A 21,268-nucleotide genomic window follows, 5' to 3' on the forward strand; every position below is an offset into this window, starting at 1 on the left:
CAGAGATGAAGCTGTTTTCAGAGAGCTGCGAGGTTCTACATGTTTTGTTATTTCTCTTTCAGGTGGCTGGGTCACAGCCACAGACCTACCAGAGGTCCTGAACAACCTGAGGGTCAATTTGTGCAGGAATACCAGGGGCCACTGCAGATACACGCCCCAGGTAGCAACTTTGTCATGGGGCTATGACCTGGAGCGCACTTACCCATCATCGGTCTACCGCTACGACTACGTGCTAGCAGCCGATGTGGTCTACCATCATGACTTCCTGGATGAGCTCCTGGTCACCATGAAGCATTTCTGCAAACCAGGAACAACTCTAATCTGGGCCAACAAGGTCAGGTTTGAGTCTGACTTGACTTTCACTGAGAACTTTAAAAAGGCCTTTAACACAAGCTTATTGGCCGAGGATGGAGAGATGAAGATCTTCATGGCAACAAGTAGAGACTGAAAGGCCAAAGAGGTGTGGATAGATTTCCTGAGACACTCCCATGGGATAAGCCATTGAAGTGTACGAATTGCCAGCAACTCAAATGGATCCATTGAAATGATCCAGTGTTTACTAATGCTGCTATGAGCTTGAACTAAAATTTGTTACCTGCTGTTTTATACATGTTGGTGGGGGATAAAAGAAAAATCTGAGGAGATGAGTGTGAGTTTGGATCTGCTGTGGCAGTGACGTTTGCTAAACAAATGTTCGGATACCAAATTCAAGGATGCTGAAAATGTGTTGTGAAAATCATCTGCCTTCTATGGTGCAGTCCTTTCTAGACTCATTAGACACTTTCTCGGGGGTGCGTGTTACACTGGTTGACAATAACCTTCATATAGGAAAATTTTCTATATCATGCTGATAACACACATCCTGTACACTTTTGTAGAGTTATATTACATCCCCCAACACTCTATACTCATATTTTGTAATTAATACTTAAATAGAGTCAATACACACTTACCTACCACTTTATTACTGGGTTGGACCCACTTTTTTTTCGTCAGAACTGCTTTAATTCTTCATGGGATAGATTTAAACACGTCTCAGAGATTTTGTTCCATGTTAACAACAACCACTCTGCAACTATTTGAGCTTTGGGACATTGTGGATTATCCCGATAGAAGTTAACATCAGAAGACAGGTACACTGTGGTCATAAAGAGTCAATACTTAAGTTGTGCTGTTAAAAATATCCTCCACACCATTACACCACCACTAGCTTAAACCATTGATCCAAAGTAGGATTCATGTTGTTTACATCTCATTTTGACCCTAAACATCACAGCAGAAATCCAGACGTTTTTACAATCTTCTGTTGTCCAATTTTGGTGAATCCATGTGAGTAGCCTCAGTTTCCTGTTCTTAGCCAACAGGAGTAGTGGTGGTCTTCTGCTACTGCTTCAAGGTTTGACATGCTGTGTGTTCAGAGATGCTCTTCTACATACCCTGGTTTTAATGGGTGATCGGCTTCCCAACAACCTAACATATTCACTTTCCCCCCAAAAAATCAGACTTTTTATCCTTGAAGGCCTATAGTCAGTTTAATGCAGATGGTTTTGTTGTTGTTTAGACTTGAACTGTCTTTTAAGATGACTTTTAGCCATCTTTTTCCTCAGATGGTAGTATAAGAGGCAGCTTCTCAGATGTAAAGATTTTCTCTTAAATATACTGTGTTTGGGATAAAACAAATCATCTGAACAGGACTCAGTGGGCTGTGGGGTATGGAGGGCCATAAGTGCCAAAAGGAATTATATTAAACACACCATTAAAGAACTGTGATTAATTAAAATTGGAAGTAGACAAATGTCAAACAAGTCAAATATTTAGTCAATAGAATGTCATTAAAATAGGAAAAAAATATTAAATGGCTTAAATGAAGTGAATTGAAATTGAACTTTTTCCCCCAATTTTAAGTATTTATTTTATTCATGTTCGGCTCTCTCGGCCCTCCACAGTAAGTATAAAGAAGCTATGAAATGTCTTTTTTTGGCATGTCAGCTGTACCGTTTTTAAGTCTCTTTTGCTGTATGTGCAAGTGATGCTCAGTGAACACGTGAATTCTTCCAAATATTTTTATTCAGTGTCATTTTTCTGATTGTGACTTATTCCATGTGACCACAAAATAGTGACAGTAGCTCGGGGTCTTTCCCACGTCATCAAGGAAGAATAGGTATAAAATAATACTAAGAGCATACAACCATATCTCGTAACATTTGATAAAATATTGGCATTTACTAGATTTTATGACTATAAATATAAACACAACCGTAAGAAGCTTTTCTGAAGTCTTTCTCGACACCAGCAGAGTGAGAGCAACGGATATGAGACGTCTGTTTGGTGCCATGAAGTGGACGGTAAAGTCCTGTGGTGAACGTTAAGGCCTTTTTAAAATTATTTTAAAAGTGAAACTGTCATTGGCAGCGTGTAATTGTTGATAGCAGAGCCCTGAACGCAACATCTGTCTGAAAAACAATCCAAAACTCCAGAAAAAGGAGAAAAGAGAAGATTTAAAAAAAGAAAAATGGATTCCAGCAGAGAAACCTGAGACTGCTGCTGAGAAGCTAAAAACAGAAGAATGATTTGTGACCACCGATTCACCCCCAGAAGAGATTTTTCTGCTCCCCTTGAGGACAAGAGGCTCGAAAGCAGCTGCTTTTACATTCGTAGGCATGGGGACCTTCCACTTGAGAGAGGTCTTAAAACAACATCAGGGAAAGATGAGACCATAAACAGTCACAAAATCCACACCGGAGGGTGAGGGTTCATCTTCACACGTGGGGCGTGACACCACCACCACCTCCTCTCCGATATGGTTTATGCCTTCATACATGCAGCGATGATTAAACAGCTTAACGTGGAAAATCGTTCTTTGGTTAAAGTGATGAAACAGAAATCATACTTTAAGTTTTATGGATTTAAAGAAAAAAAAGGGGGGGGGGGGGGGGGGGGGAGATCTGTCCATGTTAGATACACCCTTAAATACAACCCTTTGAATTTTTGCTGAACAGCTTTCAGAAGCATGTTGTGAGGTTTGTCTATTTTTAGAAGCATTTTTTCCATCTACACCGTTTTCCTATGCTTGCACACGGCAGCGTCGACCATTTACACATCACATCGTCACTACATGAAGAAAAAGCATGCACAAAGCCTCAGAGCCGCGCCCATTCCAAGGTAAGGAGGAGAGGAAAATAAAATGTACATTAGCTGCAAACCTCACTTCTCACACACGCACTTTTCAGCAGATGAGCATTGTGTATCATAAACTCTGAGCTCTACTCAGGCACCAACCTCGCCTGGATTATTTTGAGTAGAGAAACATGTGGCACATGGCAAATGTCCAGACCTATTAAGTTCAAAGAAAAAAAACAAAAACAAAAATCACAACTTGCAGAAGCTGTAATTTAAGGTCTGTGTAAATTAGATAAATTGGACAAAAGCACTGTGTTAGTCCTCAAAAGCAAAAAACAAAACTTATGCTCAGCTCCCCTCTAAATGGCTTTCGTTACAGTCTCGCTGGGAGAAATGTCGATGTACACAAAAACACCCTCACAAATAATATTCACTCACAGACACGCACACATGAAAACAACATCAGAGGATACCGTCAGCGATTAAAAATCATTCAAATAGAAACTGAAAATCCGCTTCCACAAAACTATGCTTCCTTACATCCTAGAAGACATGCATATACTCAAAACACATCGATTAGAATATTTTTGTGTTATATACCTATTGCATCTTAATATACTGTAAGTTATGAGTGTATGTACATTATTTTATGACACTGTGTACATGTGCAACGCCGTGACTGCTGCACAGAAACTCGTCTTAACACTGTGTGAAAGTTTTACGATGAAACCAGATCCGAACATCCTACCGCTGCCCGCGACTGCATCGTGACGTTAGTGAGGTCTGTTTTAGGTGGTTGTCGAAGGCGGCGGTGACGCAGCGAGCACGCGGCTCGTCGCGCTGCTGATACGAGCTTCGACGCATCCGTCGACACCACTGAAGGTTGATGGGTGAAAGCGGATGGGCGCCTCCTGTGGTCAAATCCTCCCCCTACGACCTGTGTTTCATCCCATCAGAAAAGGTCAAGGTACATGAAGAAAGGCACCTCAAAACTGTTGTGTGTTCTGAGACAGACAAGAATAAATGGTAGCTTTAACCCAGGCGGGCTGGACAATCAAAAGAAAAGAAAAAAGGGAGATTGAGCTCTGTCTGTGACTCCCTTTTAACTCAAGGATCAGGCGCCGTGTGTCTGCACGTGTGCAGCAGCGAGTCCTCCGTCTTCTCTCTGAAGTATAACAGCAAGCTTTGAGTAGTCAGTTTGTTTTCTTCGCTAATAAACCGGGTCGTGGCCCTTTTGTTTTGTTTTTTTACAGTATTTACACCAGACAATGAGGTTTTTCATGTGAAATGAAGTCCAGACAGCTGAGAATGGGGTGGATGTGAACGCCTCCAAAAATCTGTGGATGACAGCAAAATAAAGGACGACGACTGAGCTGCAGGATCAAGCCCACCCTCGAGAGAGTTCAGAGCTCTTAAAAACTCATTTATTGGTTGTTTTTCTTGCTGAACAGCCGAGGCTGCTCGACAACATGTTTAAAGGTAACTTCAGGATGAGCATGATCCCTCCACTTACACTCGCCGTCATCATTTATTTGGTGTTCATCAACAATTACATTTAAAAAAAAAAAAAAAAAAATCTGAGGAGGCAGCTGGTTGGTTGAATGCATAGACCATGTGACCCTGAGGGACATGATATCGTAGTTGTCATGTGATGGGACCGTGGGTGGCTGTGCTGCCCGAGCGTGCATGCAGGTGTGTGCGCGCCGTTGCCTAGAACAGCGTGTAGTCGGCGGGGTACATGACGGGGAGCCAGTTCTCGCTGAAAGCAGCGCAGTGTGTCCATCCGAGGTGACGCATGAGCTGAGGAACGAGAAACAGAAAAAAAAAGAATAATTAAAAATCACTGCAGTGAAAAAGACGTCATCATGTGCTGGCCGTCACTGCTGCCGTACCTGGATGGAGTTCTTCATGTTTTCTTTGCTGGGCTTCTCCTCCACCATCTTTGAGGCGTATTTTAAAGCCCGCCCGTACATCTTGTTCACCAGAGCGTGTTTATATGAAAACATCAACACCTGAGCAGCCAAGGCAAAGAAACACAGAAAGAAAACTTTAGCCATGACCCCAAATCTTAAAAAAAACCCAAAAAAAACCAAAAAACCCAAAACAAACAAACACCAATTTGACTTCTCTTACCTTGGACTCAGTTAGCTCCGCCCACTTCTGCACCTCCCAGAATGTATCCATCAGGGCTTTGGAAATGTTCTGCAGGATGTCATCAGAGCTGCTGGCCGCCTCCTCTGCAGGCTCTTCAGCCACCGTCTGCCCCGTGGCGACAGCCCCGGCGCCATCCTGCGACGAGGGGGGCAGGAGGAGCTGGTCGGCAAGAGCGCAGCCCTTCCTGCACAGAGCGTCGAGCAGGGACGACTTCTGCTTCTCCATGTCGCTGATACACAAATATTACCAGAGGTCAAGAGCAGCACGGCTACGTTAAGCCTAATTGTGCTTTTGTTTTATTGTTCTTCAGTTTGTCATTTTTCCATTATGTGTTTTATCCTATTGTAACGTGTCCTTGGGTGTCTTGAAAGGCGCTTTATAAATTTATTATTATTATTGTTCTTTTTTTTTTTTATAAAAAAACAAACAAATAAAGGAGCCTAAATTCTAAAATGTACTTCATGTACAACTAAGGTAAAGAATGCCTGTTTATAGAACAGAATGCCTGGAGTTTGCAGAAAAATATGAGCCAGGTCACAAAACAACATCAAGGGTTTTTTTCTAGTAGGTTTTCAATGGATTGAAGAGTTGAGCTCTTGTTTGAGCTGCCAAAAACAAACTAAACTAATAAAATTTGTTATGTGTGGAACACCTTCTCAGGGGTTCATGCTTAAGCTAGACTGAAATATTTACTAAAACTAGTTTGTGGTGTTAACGCTGCTCCTTGGAGCAACATACCTCTTGATAGAAGCGGCGTCCGGCCGTGGGTCCGTCTTCATGGTGAGGTAAACAGCCAAGGCTGTCTGGTCGATGCGGGAGATGACGAGGTCTGCTGCTGACACCACCTCCTTGAGGCGTTTCACACGCTCCTTAAACGTAAACAAAAGAAAAAAATGACTGTGAGTCAACAAGGTCGCACAGTTTAAACTCCGTCCCACGACTCCTGGCACATTCCCCGTTCCTCTTTCACCTTTTCCGAGTCCAGCTGGTGGAGCCTTTGCACATGCAGTGCCAGGTAGTCGGCGTAGTTTTCCATCAGTTCGTCATAAACAGCGCTGGAATCTAACCTGAACAGTAAAAGGTGACACACGGATGAGCGAGAAATGAAGCCGAGTTGAAGCGTTGGCGGACATAAGAGATGAGAAAGTGCACACACTTGGTCATCCACTGAATCTTCAGATCCCTCATAGCTTCTGCAAACTCGTCCTTAACGTCCTTCTCCTTCTCTCCTTCCTTGTCCTTCTCCTTCCCTCCATTCTTTGTTTTGTTGGGAGCAGGAATTAAGTGGTAGAAGACGGGAACGACATCCTGCATAAATGTACACACACACACACACACGCACAAAACAAACAAACAAACAAACAAACCAGCTCAGTCGAAATAAAGTCATTCAACCTTCAACATAATCCATCATCATATCCCAAATTCTCACCCTCTGCTAACTTAAAGCACCAAAATCCTCCCGTTTCACTGATTTTTAAATTAAGGAAAAAATACCCAGTTATAAAAGTTTCAATTATAACTAAAAAGATAATTGTATTGACCACCAGAAAACTAACTACTCTGTCGAACAATTCATCAAAGAACAGAAATACTGACATGCTTTGAAATGATAAAGCAGAAGTAACAAATCCTAGCTTAAGGCAAAGAGTAAGCCATTTCCAGATGGTAGGAGAGCAGTGGACGCTCTGTTGTACAGTGTTTCTAGCTCATCCAGTACCTTTTTAAACTTCCCTTGTCGTTTTGCTGAGGCCTGCCCCTGGTGGTCAGAATAACACACAGTAAGGAAGAGACAACACAAGCACACCAGAAAAAAGGATTCTCTCTTTATTTCATCCTCACTGGCAGACTCGGAGAGTCCGCACACCTACCTGTTGCTCACTAAACGTGTGGTCTTAGATTTAAATCTAAACACATCTGATCTACTTATTTCCTTTATTCCTGCAGCAGGGAAAACTGAATGCAATCAGTGCATTATCAGAACTATATAGGTTCTGATAATTATATAAGTATAAGTGGAAAACACTGATCTGTAAATGGCTGCTAGAGTTCAAACTGAAGTCTTTTGCGCCGCAGCCACCAAGTAAAGCCACGAACACACACAAGCTTAAAAAAAAAAAAAAAAAAAAAAAAAAAAAGGGAAAGAAAGACATTAAGAGTTGATTCACGAAGCGTCTTTAGGGAAGTTAAAGTGAGTGCTTGCAAACTAAGAAAAACCAAGAGAACAGGCTCTGCACACAAAACAAAACAATTGTAGAGCAAATTTTGGCAGGGTTATTGCAAACAGCCCCCAGGCCCAGTGGTAAGTAGCAAATCCCCCTCACATTAATTTAGTTGGAAAAAAAATCTTTGTCTTTTCCAACTAAAATTCTTCCAAATTTTCCAAACAATCGGACTCAGCTGTATTCAATGTGTGAGGGAGCCGCATTTACCACATTAGATTGATTCTGGATTGAAACAGAAGCCAAATGAATGAGAAAAAAAATATATCAGGCTTCAACTTCAACAGGTTTGTGCGTGGAGGGGAGCAATCGAGCACCGGTGTTTTCTGATCCTCAGGACTGCGAGTCCTGCCGGCTTCACATTAAATGCATCTAAGTGAATGCTTGGCAGGAAATGTGAAATCCAGCACGACTTTGGGTCCTGATGAGCAGGACCACATATTTCTTTGAAGTATCGAAGTTTACAAAGAACAAAGCTACTCACAGCTTTCTTGCCATACTCGCTCTTGGGCACGACGAGAGAGCCTGAAAGGTAGCATCCTGGACTCGTTCCCTTCGGGATCCTGTAAACAAAGTAAAGGAAGAAAGAGAATAAATTCAGAATTATAAATAAAGACTCACATATTTTAAAGGTGAAGTATTTTCACACTGGTTTGTGGTCCTGTTTTGAAGTCTAGAGATAATGATCATCATCATGGTTACAAAAACCTGGTCTGACTGTGACACCACATGCTCACTGACGAGTCAGTCATTAGCCAACGAGCTTGCAGCTGCATACCACAGAGAGTATCTGTGGTAATTGAAGTGGATGAAATGAAATGTTGCGTGTAAAGAGCAACCAAATCTATTTAGAGACCAAAAATGGTGCTGCGGTGCAAGGCCACAGGAAATAAAGAGTTTTGGAGTATGGATATGCAGACTAAATATGTCTGGCCCCTTGGTGGGTTTGACTCACTTGTCATCTGGCAGGCCTGTGACGTAGAAAGGCTGTGTGGCACCCGGGGACAAGGTGACAGAATTCACCTTCTTCTTGGCCATGAGGGCAGCGCGATGTGTCTCGTAGACATCCAGGCTGAGGGTGGTGGAGAGACGGTGAGAAACCACGAACGGCAGATCCTTAAGTCGCTCCAGCTCACTGGACTGCTCGTGGCGGACCTGCAGCCGGATAGTGTAGTCTCCCTTTTCCAGCTTTAAAGAATACTGTAAAAATAAAACATTTCTTTTTTTTAAATCCACTTTCCCATCATCATAAAGCAGGTACAACCTGCAGGTATGAAGGAACGGTTCAGAAATGCGTGTACAGGCATTCCTTGTGGCATGGTCTTCATGTGTACCTGGTGTGGATAGGCGTCACCAGAGCCCAGCAGTCTCTTGTTCTGGTCAAACAGCATCCAGAGCTGACTGTCAAACTCTGACTCGTACAGCAGCTCACACAGCATTGGGCAGCTGGGTGTAACTTCTCCACTCTTGGGCTGAAAACAAGCAGGAGAAGATTATACACACATGGCCAAAAAAAAAAAAAAAAAAAAGCTACGTTTTCCTCTTCATATGTTGTGCAGGTGGTTTTACCTGGTGAAAGCTGTAGGTGAGCACGATCTCATAGAGTTGTCTGTTATCAGGCAGAACATCCCTCATCCCCAACGCTTTTATCTTTGAACTTAAGGGCCTACAAAACAGACAATGGGCTCAATAAAGGAGCTACAACTAAAGTTAGAACCAAATTGTGCACACCTACACTCACCTCAGAGGCTGAACCCACGACTTGAGGGTGATAGTTGGAGACACTTCTTCGTATCTCAGTGGTGAAAACACTTCGAAACTCGTCACTCCCTCCGAGGCATGCTGCGCAGTCACAAACCAGAGTCAGAAAAGAGACAGAAGAGAACCGATACGGTCTGAGCAGCGTCTTAATTCCTGCTGTTGCTGTTCTCTTTGTTCTTACTATGTGCAGGGGTGACGGAGACGTGTTGAGCCCATGGAAGGCGATGGTGTAGTCCACCGTGACGTCACCCAGGCTCGCCCACCAGCGTGCAATGCAGAACTCTACCACTTTACCTGACTGGAGAAGAGATTATAAAGCACAGTGCTTATCCACACTGTTTTGTTTTTCCACATCATAATTTACATGTTGAATCCAAGCCAAGAGAATATAAATATACACACCAGAACAGGGAAAGCCTCAGTTAGTGAGCCTCTCTCCAATAGTGACGAGAACTTGTAGAACTCATTTGCTCTGTAGGCTTTCTGTTTGACCAGGTGCACTGCATGGAGAACAAACTTTGACGAGACGTCTCCCGAATGAGACGTCAGTGTGACCTCTGCAAGAGAGAGACAAGAACAGAGGTTAAAAAAACAGAAGAAGAAGCAGAAGAAGAAGAAGCAGCAGCAGAAGAAGAAGGCTGTATCCCAATTCAGGGTCTGCAGCTTTAAAGGCCGCATTTTAAGGCCGATTACGTCACAGCGATGCGACGAAGGCTGTCCCAATTCGAAGACTGCTCGAAATGCGGTCCTCAAATGCGTCCTTCATTTCCCTGAATTTTAAGGACGTGGCGGTGTAGACTTCGTGGCCCAACATATCCCAGAATGCATAGCGCGGCGGTGGTGTGGATAATTTTGCCGGGGAAAAAAACGGCGGATAAGGGGCGCCCGAAGAGTAAACTTTAAGTAAGTACTGAATATTATGTCACTTATTTATGTGCAAATGTTTAATAATGAAGAACATTAAAACATTACTGTTGGCCACATGTCGGCAAAGTTATGTGACATTAGTGACGTTTGTACTAACTTGGTCTTAAAGCCTTTACTTTAAAATATACGCCGTTCAATAGCTGATCTTAATCAGAGAATGATCAAAGCTCATGTAGAAACAAACAAACAAACAAACAAACAAACAAACAAAAGATTTTCTCCTTCATTTCTGTCAGACAATGCTGTATGAAACGTATCCAGCTATTAGTATCATGGTTGCTAAGCAACCTGCGCAGCGCAACGGAGGCTAGACCATCCCATTTCACAAGCCTCGCACTTCCGGCCTTAGCGGTCTTTAAGTACGTGGCCATTGAGGATCGTTGATGCTGCGTACTTTAAGGCTGCAGACCCTGAATTGGGATACAGCCGAAGAAGCAGCAGCAGCAGAAGAAGAAGAGCAAGAAGAAGAAGAAGAGCAAGAAGAAGAAGAAGAGCAAGAAGAAGAAGAAGAGCAAGAACAAGAACAAGAGCAAGAAGAAGAGCAAGAAGAAGAAGAAGAGCAAGAACAAGAACAAGAAGAAGAGCAAGAACAAGAACAAGAAGAACAAAGAAGAACAAGAACAAGAAGAATCAGATTCTTCAATTATTCTGAGGCGTGCGCAATCAAGATATCCACTATATGGTCAAACATGTTGGGCTACACACCTAATTGTTGCGGTGCTTTCACTCCCTTTGCCACAGATATATAAAACAATATCAAACAGCCAGCCATGCAGTCTGCCTCTATAAACATTTGTGAAAGAATGAGTCATTCTAAAGAGCTCACTGAATTCGACTGTGGTGCTGTAATAGGATGGGCCCACGGCACCAAGTCAGAAATTTCTTCCATCCTAGATTTTACAGAATCAGCGAAGAGTGGTACTGCTGCAAAGTAAAAGCATTTAGGAAACGCACCAACTCAGCCATGAAGTGGCAGACCGCTTAAAGTTATAGAGAGCAGTCACCAACAGCTGAGGCTCACAGTGCATAAAAGTCACCAATGCTCTGCTGACTCAGTAACTGAAGCATTACGAGATCTTTTCACTGGATCTAAGCTATAATTAACAGTTGACTGTGCAATATGTAACAGTGAGGAAATTTCCCGCCTGGCTTGTTGCACAGGTGACATTCTATCACATACCTTGCTGGAATTCACTGAGCTCCTGAGAGCGACTCATTCTATCATAACTGTTTGTAAAAGTAGCCTTCATGGCTTGGTGTTTGATTTTACACACCTGTGATCATGGAAGCGGCTGGAACGCCTGAATTCAATGATATGAATACAGGGAGTGCAGAATTATTAGGCAAATGAGTATTTTGTCCACATCATCCTCTTCATGCATGTTGTCTTACTCCAAGCTGTATAGGCTCGAAAGCCTACTACCAATTAAGCATATTAGGTGATGTGCATCTCTGTCATGAGAAGGGGTGTGGTCTAATGACATCAACACCCTATATCAGGTGTGCATAATTATTAGGCAACGTCCTTTCCTTTGACAAAATGGGTCAAAAGAAGGACTTGACAGGCTCAGAAAAGTCAAAAATAGTGAGATATCTTGCAGAGGGATGCAGCAGTCTCAAAATTGCAAAGCTTCTGAAGCGTGATCATCGAACAATCAAGCGTTTCATTCAAAATAGTCAACAGGGTCGCAAGAAGCGTGTGGAAAAACCAAGGCGCAAAATAACTGCCCATGAACTGAGAAAAGTCAAGCGTGCAGCTGCCAAGATGCCACTTGCCACCAGTTTGGCCATATTTCAGAGCTGCAACATCACTGGAGTGCCCAAAAGCACAAGGTGTGCAATACTCAGAGACATGGCCAAGGTAAGAAAGGCTGAAAGACGACCACCACTGAACAAGACACACAAGCTGAAACGTCAAGACTGGGCCAAGAAATATCTCAAGACTGATTTTTCTAAGGTTTTATGGACTGATGAAATGAGAGTGAGTCTTGATGGGCCAGATGGATGGGCCCGTGGCTGGATTGGTAAAGGGCAGAGAGCTCCAGTCCGACTCAGACGCCAGCAAGGTGGAGGTGGAGTACTGGTTTGGGCTGGTATCATCAAAGATGAGCTTGTGGGGCCTTTTCGGGTTGAGGATGGAGTCAAGCTCAACTCCCAGTCCTACTGCCAGTTTCTGGAAGACACCTTCTTCAAGCAGTGGTACAGGAAGAAGTCTGCATCCTTCAAGAAAAACATGATTTTCATGCAGGACAATGCTCCATCACACGCGTCCAAGTACTCCACAGCGTGGCTGGCAAGAAAGGGTATAAAAGAAAAAAAACTAATGACATGGCCACCTTGTTCACCTGATCTGAACCCCATTGAGAACCTGTGGTCCATCATCAAATATGAGATTTACAAGGAGGGAAAACAGTACACCTCTCTGAACAGTGTCTGGGAGGCTGTGGTTGCTGCTGCACGCAATGTTGATGGTGAACAGATCAAAACACTGACAGAATCCATGGATGGCAGGCTTTTGAGTGTCCTTGCAAAGAAAGGTGGCTATATTGGTCGCTGATTTGTTTTTGTTTTGTTTTTGAATGTCAGAAATGTATATTTGTGAATGTGGAGATGTTATATTGGTTTCACTGGTAAAAATAAATGATTGAAATGGGTATATATTTGTTTTTTGTTAAGTTGCCTAATAATTATGCACAGTAATAGTCACCTGCACACACAGATATCCCCCTAAAATAGCTAAAACTAAAAACAAACTAAAAACTACTTCCAAAAACATTCAGCTTTGATATTAATGAGTTTTTTGGGTTCATTGAGAACATGGTTGTTGTTCAATAATAAAATTATTCCTCAAAAATACAACTTGCCTAATAATTCTGCACTCCCTGTAGTTGAGTGACTGGTGTACACTATATTTCCAAACCCAATCTCATTTTTTTAACCTTCACCATCTTTAATATTAGCTTCCATCACTGTGACCGTATAGATATGATAGAAACGTTCATAGAATGGTACTGGGCACAAAAAAAAAAAAAAAAGCTGGTACCTGCAAGGCACCACTAAATTGCTGTGCACAAATTTGGAACCAACTATAGGAGTGATCCCGCAAGACCAAGCAATGATGCTTCCCCATGGAAATTAGTCCAACTTCTGCTACTTAGGGTTTGGCTAATGTGGGCCAGTTCTCTAAAGGGAGGCAGATCAGGCCCAGCATTAGCACAGTGTCAGTGGAAAACAGAGAGACACCAACCTGCCCAGGAGGCTCCCTGAGGAACAGTAATGAAGTGGCGTCTGATCTGGCCCGGTCTAAAGTGGACGTCTGTGAAACACACCTCATGACTACGACTGTCTATTACTCTGTAGGAAGAGAGAAGATCCATCAGACAGAGAAACACACAAACCTCTTATGCGGAGCGGGGGGCAAGCATGTACTGACTTACTTGGCAGGGATAACAACTGTGATTGGAACTCTGAATAGTGGCCCACAGGTAGAAGCTGCTGTATCATACCCACACACCTGAAAGACAAATTCAAAGTGAACGTAAGTGCACACAGACACATGAGCTCGATTTTTTGACTCATTCTCTCCTTCACGTGGTGCCCACCTCTGTGTAGTGGACTCCCTCTCTCAGTCCAACGGGGTCGATGCGGACGTTAATGTGACGACACTGGTTCATGAGCTCGAGGTGGGAGGGGCACTGGACCCACGGGGCAGCGCACGTGAGCGCCAAGTGAAGCTGCAGGTTGATTCGCTCAGAGTTTCCTGTGATGGAAGAAGAAGATAGCTACATTCTTAAAAAAAAAAAAAGAAAAAGAAAAAAAAGAACAAAAAAATAAATAAATAAAAACATGATGTATGAAAGTACCTGTGTTCTCTGGAAAGATGGGCTCAATTCCAACTCCGTGATCAGTGGGTCCAAGAACGTGGGCTGGGTCCCTGAGGTAGATGCCTCTCTGTGTTCCCACACTTACCGAGAAGCCTAGGTGGCTTGTGGGTAAAGAGGCGTGCTGAGTGAGGTAGTCTAACGCCTTTTCCACCTGAGAGGAAGACAAAACGATACATTTGTTTAACATCTATCAGGGAAAGAAATGGCAGAATATCAGGTTGAAAGTCTTACAATCACAGTACCTGGATTATTCCATGGCCCTGTGCAAACACCTCGATGTCATCAACCTTCAGAGCAGTGTTTTCCAGCGCTCTTCTCACAGCAGGAGCTGAGGGATGGATCCCGTTCTGTTTCAATCCTTTTTCACAAAACAGCAAACACCAGCATCAGCTTTGAATTCACACACATTTCTCTACACACAGCAGGCTGAATTATCACATCTCACTAGACCCACCTGAGAGGACTAGTGCGATGCCACCACAAGCGTTAGGTGATGACATGGATGTGCCGTTCATCAGCTGGGTACCACGAAGGGTCCAGTTGGGCACGGATGCAATGGCACCGCCAGGGGCGCTGATGCTGACCCCCAGGGCCCCGTCGGTACTGGGACCCCTCGATGACCAGGTGTACTGGTTCGGAGGCAGCTTCTCCCTCAGGGAGTATTCTGCCACCATCATGTCTGGCGTCACGTATGCGCCAACTCCTGCAGAATGAACAAAGCAAAAATGAAACCAAGCATGGCTGGACAGATGTTTTGATCCAGAGGTTATCAATCCGTGGTCCAGGACCCACTGCAGGCTTAACAGTTTGAGAAGCACTGGTTTCATCCGAGCGTGTACCTATAACACTGCTGGTGGTTCCTCCTGGGCAGCCGACTGTAGTGAGGCAGGGGCCGTTATTTCCCGCGCTTGACACAAAGATCACGTTGTGTTTCTGCACAGCTTCAGTGATCACCTCACAAATCCTCCTGAAGGACAAAAAGACAGCGACAAATGAGTAACAGTAAGCAACGAGGAGCTACAGAGGCAGCGCCTGCTCTCCATGTACTTACCCTGAATTGGGCCAGTGTGTGGCCTCCCCATAACTGTAGTTAACCAGGTCACACTTGTAGTTGATTACTTCAATCATCTTTAAATGACAGACAAATAAAGAATAAAATGGTGCAAACATATACAGATATTTTCTTTAAATCTATATTCTCAGGACTTTGAGGAATATACCGCGCGGATGAGCCCTGTGCCTGTTTCCATGGTGCTGAGGCGGGTGTCTCCAATCTTCAGAGCCAGGATTTGGGCACCCGGGGCCACACCATTACGTTCGGGCTCCTCTGGGAAGTAGCCTGCTGCGATGCTTGCCACATGTGTCCCGTGAGCCCCTTTAGGAGCGCACAAGCAGCATTAGATCATGTGTGAATACCCGACTATTAGGCATATTAGGAATCTAATGCGCTGGGATGGCTCACCTCCGCTGGTGACTATGCAGAGCGTGTTGCCGTCATCATAAATATTAACAGAATAGTTAAGCATCTCGACAGTTCCTAACGTGGCATACTCATGTGACTCTCTGTATGAGCTCAGCACAGTGCACTGGGACAGCTCTCCGCACTCTGAAGTGTCAACTACAGCCCTAAAGGGAACAAATCACAAATAGATTACTGGTAAACAAGGGAAGGTTGTGAAAAGAAAGGGTAAAAAAAAAAAAAAACAACAACAAAAAACTGTAAGGATACAGAAGGGGAAAGAAAATTAAAGGTGGCCGTACTTCCATGTGACGCCATCGTGCCAAAGCACACAGTCATATACAGGCCCAGGATCACTGTACTTCTTTTCTAGCGATGCCAGGAGCTCTGACTGACACTGCAACTCTTCTTTCTGCAACTTCTCAATCTGTGGAGAGACTGAAAGATGAGAGATACAGTCGAGGCATCCCATCCTAGTAAAGGGTTCCTAACTACACTTGGAAAAGGCAAGAAATGAAGCCCAATACGTTAGATCCTCTCACATTCCCTCCTTATTCCTCTTGGTGATAGCAGCTATTCTTGCTGCTCCATTTTCTTTGTCACTTCCGATTTTGATCTTTCAAAATTGTTTATCACCATTCTTGTTCAATAATCAGCCCACAATCCCACTTCTTTAAATGTATTATTTGTGCCATTCTCACTTTCTCTCCTCCAAGTCGCTCTATGAATTTATAAATGTACATATTTTCTAACATAAACGTTGCCTTTTTCTCTCTCAAATGACCTCAAGGGAGCAGGTCTGACCTGTGAGGGGTTTGGATGAGCGAGGTCAAACTCTTCCGTCTTGCGGCAAACCTCAGCGAGTGCTGCTCTGTGTGGCGGATCCCACATCTTCTCCTTTCGCTCTTTCTAGTAGTCAAAAACCACAAAAAAAAAATCCAATAACTCTCCAACACAACACACAGTCTAACATACAACTCAGGAAATAATCTGAGCTTAGGAGCTGTCAACAGGGACACTTCAATTATGTTTTTCCCATCATTCATTCATCAGGTGGGTGTATTATATGAAAAAAAGCTATAAACTCTTTACAAAACTTTCCAAGTATGGATAATCAATTCAGAATAAAGGTCAGAAATCCTATCAGTTCACTGATTTCAGATGGATTTTCTATGAGAGGGAAGAGGACAATTCAGCAAGTTTTTCTGTGTTATCGCTAAAGCTGACTGAAGTGTTGAAACATCAGGAAAAAATGCCTGTCTGTGACTCAGGTGGCCAGAAGCTCCAATGCCATGAGTCTTTTGAACAGTTGCTATCATGTCCAAGCTTAATTGTCCACGTGTCAGGCGTACTGGGCTTTGTGCTCAACACTGTGTCAGACAAAATGAAGTAATAATGTCACCTCTTCCTACCTGTACTCTTTCTTTCAGAGCCTTGGGGAAGAACTCGTAGCCATTTTTAACTCCAATGCGATACTTCCCTGATGGATTGACCCAAGCAGGAAGGATCTGGACGATGTTAAAAAAAATATGCAGTGTGAAACAGATGTAAAAGAGCGCCTATAAAGGAATGTTTTTAATGTTTGTGTACGTTGAGGTGTTTATATACTGACCTTGAGTGTTCTGCCAGAGAGGCCGGTGATTGTCCCATCTTTAGGCTCCACCACAGTGGTCATGTTCACGTCACCACTGCCTGTCGTATCAATGATGTCAACAATCTTTGGCTTCCCCTCAGTTGTAACCTAAGAGAACAAAAAAAATTTGTAAGAAATCAGCAATCCACTAGAATGCAGACAGAAAAAGGTGCAAATCATAACTGGTATCTTACATTGAATGGGGAGGGGTGTGTGGACAGCAAACTAAATGAATCGTCATCCATAAATCAGCTAAGTAACTCAGCCGGTAAAATGATACCTGAAAAAGCTCAACGTGTTTTTTAACATGAGGATTTGTTTACTACTAGAGAAGCAGTCAGTTTCAGTCTCAGCCCCTCAAGCATGACTGAAGCAAGAGAACAGAAAATAAGCTCAATGTATTATGAAAGCTACCCAGCTAGACTTACACATGTGCACTGGCAGGTTTAGACTAACATGTAGTGTTTAACACTGTGTTGGTCGGCTTATTTTCTTACGTTGTGACTTGGCAGTTTGGATAAAGTTTCAGAGTTTACGGATCACTTATCAAAACGCCAAATACGCTTAATTTACTCTGCCTTGCTACTATTAAGCTAGCTACATCCAGTCAGCGTGTAAATCTAATAGTGTAAACACTGGAATAAAGAGGGGTAAAAAAACAAAACAAAAAAAAAAAACCACGAAAATAATTCAGCGGCTAGCTTCCAGGCTGTCATGCTAGCACACATTTTAACTTACTGGCTAACTGTACGCCAGATTAGCACGGAAATACACTCTGACAGCAGGGGTAAACACACACTACTAGCTGCTTTGCCTTGATATGGTTGTCATTGTGGCGTTAAGTTAACTACTGGTGTATCCACATATGCTAAGTATCTAGCTAGATAGCTAGCCGCTGCCGTTGTATACCAATGAAGTGAATGAGTCGGCCCTTTAGCTTCGCTAGCTTCCGCCAACTAGGTCGTAGCTTAACACGAGGCAGCCGGTCAGATCTACCTGCATGCCGGGGGCCCCGGGATCCACGCCGGTGTCGAGGATGGCGATGAGCACCCCTCGGCCGTCATACTCGGGGAACCGGGTGAGGTAAGAGGCAGCGCCGGTTTCTTTTTTGGGGAGCAGCCCGTGGAAGGGGAATGGCTCTTCGGTAGAATGAGCAGCCATGATCGGAAGAGCGACAATGAAAACAAAGCAGCGAAATGGGGAAGAGAGCAACAGTACGCGTGTGGGACTGACGGGGAGGAGAGCTGGTTAAAGGGGCAGTACTTCCAGTAACCCCAGGCCAACGAGCAGGCCTTTATCAGCCTGTTAACTTATCTGCTTTAGTCTGGACTGGGTTTTTACTGTCATGTGAACTGTCTGCTGGCTGGAAACCAAGATGTGTAAATGAGCAGTGTATGACTGCATGAAAGCCAAGAGGTTTCACATCCTTCATAACATCCCCGTACGTACACACACACACACACACACACACACACAGAGGTGGCTGACTGATAAAACTCAGAGGTGTATCAGCATCTGCAGTGTGTGCAGAAAAGTTGATTTTTGGCTGTGATCATTTTTGTGTTTGTGAAACGTCATCTCCAGGTCAACCTGAGCAAAGGTCTCATCGGCCACCCGTAGAGGTGAGCAGGACTTGTACGCTGTCACATGCATCTTGTAAATCCTGGGTCATTAGTGAAAAGTGGCACTGGGTGGTGCTGTATTACCGCTGAGTGTTTGCTGCAGTTAAATATTTGTGCTCTGTAGGAACTCTGCACAGTTTATCCTCCCAAACGGGTTTATTAAATCAAGTCTTAATGCATCAACATCACCCTTAGGAGAGTAGCGGCTTGCACTAAACCACAATCCAAGCGATTTTAATAATGATTTACTGCTTTGTGAACTGAAGGCAACAAAACCATCTGAACAAGCCTATGGACAGCAATCTGTAATTTGTTGGCTATGGATGCAATGTATGCGCATATACATTTTTAGAATTTTAACCCTGCGTAGATTAGAGAAAATCCTGAAGAAACAGCACCCAGTTGTTGTTTTTAAAGTCATTAAATTTGTGAAAGATGGATTAAGGGCTATTCATATTTTTGCACGTGTTCTTTATTAGTTTTTCTGTAATGTAACACTGTTACTAGCCAACAACAAAAGTGCTGCTCTCTATTTTCTTTCTGACACATGCAGTGCTGAGAATAAGGAAGAAATTAAAAGTTACAAAATGAAAGTTTTATTTGTCTCCCTCTCACATACCAAATGACATACATTCAGATTAGATTCATCCTGTATTCATAGAGCTTTTTTTTTTATCTTCTCTCTAATACCAGGATTAACCTTCCACGTCAATCGCCATCTGTACAACTCAATATCACGTCTTTCTCTCTCAACTTATAGCACATCGATTCACATATCTAGACTGTAGGTTAATCTTTGTGGTTGTGCTATTAAAAAAGGGGGGAGAAAAAACCACAAAAGGAAGGGTTAGTCTTTGTTATTTTAAGTGTGCCAACGCCCTCAGATGCTGTTATGATGCCTGGTTTGCACGTAAAAAACTAACACTTAGGATCGTTTCACTAATCTGCCTTTAATCAGCATCTGTCTTCTCTTCCTCTTTCTGTCAATGGCTCATCGTTGTCACATATGAACACACAGAGATAACCACACTCCTGCAGTCATATTTTGTTGTCATGAACAGGATGCATATACTGTATATATATATTCCCCCCACCCACCCCCCCCCACCCTTTTTTTTTCTGTTAATAAAATCGTTGGTTTGTAAGATTCTCAGTTTTATACCTTTTGCAGAGACATACACTTACATGCACACACTTGCAGTTAAACACACTCTTGTGGTTTACCACAAGGGCGTAACCATTTAGCTGAACTGAAATAATGCACGTCATAAACATCTTTAAGGTCGTATTTTCCTATGTGATGCCGTGCATTGAGCTTCAAACTAACGGTGTTCTCCCTCTCCAGGTTTGGAGATGCGTCACAAACTTTGAATGAAATGTCTTGATAGCAGCGACCTGTGACTCTTGCACTGTAGTTTTACAGTGGGGGAAATAATTATTTGATACCCTGCTGAATTTGTAAGTTTGCTCACTTATAAAGAAATGAACAGTCTCTCATTTTTATGATAGTTTCGTTTTTTACAGAGAGAAACAGATAATCAGTTACGATAGCACGTTACCAGTGGTGTTCTTGGTGACTGTGTTTCAATTGCTTTCAGATCAGTAACAAGCTCCTTCTGTGTAGGTCTGGGGTAATGCACCACCTTTCTCATGATCACCCTCATTCTGTGTGGCAAGATCTCACAAGGAGCTCCGGTTCGATAGCAGTTGATGGGCATTTTATATTTCTTCCATTTCCAACAACAGTTATCACCTTCTCAACAAGCTTTCTGATGGTCATGTAGCCCATTCCAGCCGTATGCAGCTCTACAATCGTGTCCCTGACGTCCTTTGACAGCTCTTTGGTCTTGCCCGCAGTGGTGGGGAGGGTAGAATGGAAGAAACTGATTCTGTGAGCAGATGTGCATCATACACACAATGATATGAGATCAGGAGCATGTGTAATTGATTGATTGACGAATTGTAATCTGTGTGCCACATGGGCACGCAGCCAATCTGCAGCAGGCAGAATTCTGTCTCTGCTGAAGGCATTCAATACATATTTCACTCAGTGACATGCAAATCAATTTATAGCTTTTATATAATGTTTTTCTTTAGTCATATTTTATATCTCGTCAATAAAAATGAAGCTACCATAAAAAATAGAGACTGCTCATTTCGTTCTAAGTGAGCAAAGTGAGCAAACTCAGTTGTTACATCTTTGCATAAAACGGTATCAGTGTTCTCCAGTTATCTGCTGTGATAAATTACTGGGGAGTCCAAATCGCTCGTTGTCGCTAGATGCTCAAATGCAGCTGACAGGACATGTGCAACTTAAAGGAGTTGTATTTTATTACCTCACATGCTAGCAGGCGAGTTTCCCTGCAATGTAGTTATCTTCAGAGGTTATTTATGCAACATGGGTAATACCATGGTTATTATCTATGAAAATAGCCACAGACTCTTAGAGGCGCTATTCAAATGCAGGCAAATGCTCTTGTAAACTG

At 43.2% G+C, this 21,268-nt stretch overlaps 2 protein-coding genes across 5 annotated transcripts in view; one reads left to right on the forward strand and one right to left on the reverse strand.

The window, feature by feature from the left end:
• The window catches only part of mettl21ca (methyltransferase 21C, AARS1 lysine a), a 5,366-nt gene extending 3,307 nt beyond the window's left edge, over positions 1-2,059 (forward strand). The window contains exon 5 of the mRNA XM_082539799.1: positions 63-2,059. Coding sequence (XP_082395925.1) covers positions 63-448 — 386 coding nt within the window. The 3' untranslated portion in view covers positions 449-2,059. The remainder of the gene's footprint in view (positions 1-62) is intronic.
• Positions 2,050-18,437, reverse strand: tpp2 (tripeptidyl peptidase 2). 4 transcript variants are annotated; one of them, XM_082539459.1, is made up of 30 exons: positions 18,012-18,113; positions 17,355-17,385; positions 17,140-17,268; positions 16,940-17,035; positions 16,332-16,436; positions 15,830-15,954; positions 15,531-15,694; positions 15,289-15,443; positions 15,120-15,196; positions 14,908-15,035; positions 14,523-14,771; positions 14,311-14,426; positions 14,048-14,219; positions 13,787-13,944; positions 13,622-13,698; positions 13,432-13,538; positions 9,660-9,814; positions 9,439-9,555; positions 9,238-9,338; positions 9,066-9,162; positions 8,831-8,968; positions 8,452-8,696; positions 7,981-8,059; positions 6,995-7,033; positions 6,431-6,582; positions 6,245-6,341; positions 6,013-6,143; positions 5,254-5,503; positions 5,013-5,132; positions 2,050-4,920 (listed from the first exon to the last, which is right to left on the reverse strand). In XM_082539459.1, exons 1-30 carry the CDS (start codon positions 18,023-18,025, stop codon positions 4,831-4,833), a joined length of 3,714 nt encoding a protein of 1,237 aa, XP_082395585.1. In that variant the 5' UTR covers positions 18,026-18,113; the 3' UTR covers positions 2,050-4,830. The 4 variants fall into 4 exon arrangements, with proteins under 4 accessions (XP_082395585.1, XP_082395582.1, XP_082395584.1 ...); XM_082539456.1 differs by lacking the exons at positions 17,355-17,385; positions 18,012-18,113 and adding an exon at positions 18,157-18,437; XM_082539458.1 differs by lacking the exon at positions 18,012-18,113 and having other exon boundaries at positions 17,355-17,946.
• Positions 18,438-21,268: the final 2,831 nt, after the last annotated feature.

Source organism: Aulonocara stuartgranti (genome assembly GCF_965226115.1).
Source record: "Aulonocara stuartgranti genome assembly, chromosome: 1".
Taxonomy (NCBI): Eukaryota; Metazoa; Chordata; class Actinopteri; order Cichliformes; family Cichlidae; genus Aulonocara; species Aulonocara stuartgranti.

What these genes read in the sequence shown, in the direction of transcription:
- tpp2 (XM_082539456.1), bottom strand. Translation starts at nt 18,321, where the DNA reads ATGGCTGCTCATTCTACCGAAGAGCCATTCCCCTTCCACGGGCTGCTC. An exon ending in CTCTGAAAGAAAGAGTACAG is followed by an intron (nt 16,437 to 16,939) that starts GTAGGAAGAGGT and finishes TTTGACTACTAG; the next exon opens with AAAGAGCGAAAGGAGAAGAT. An exon ending in AACCACCAGCAGTGTTATAG is followed by an intron (nt 14,772 to 14,907) that starts GTACACGCTCGG and finishes TTCATTCTGCAG; the next exon opens with GAGTTGGCGCATACGTGACG.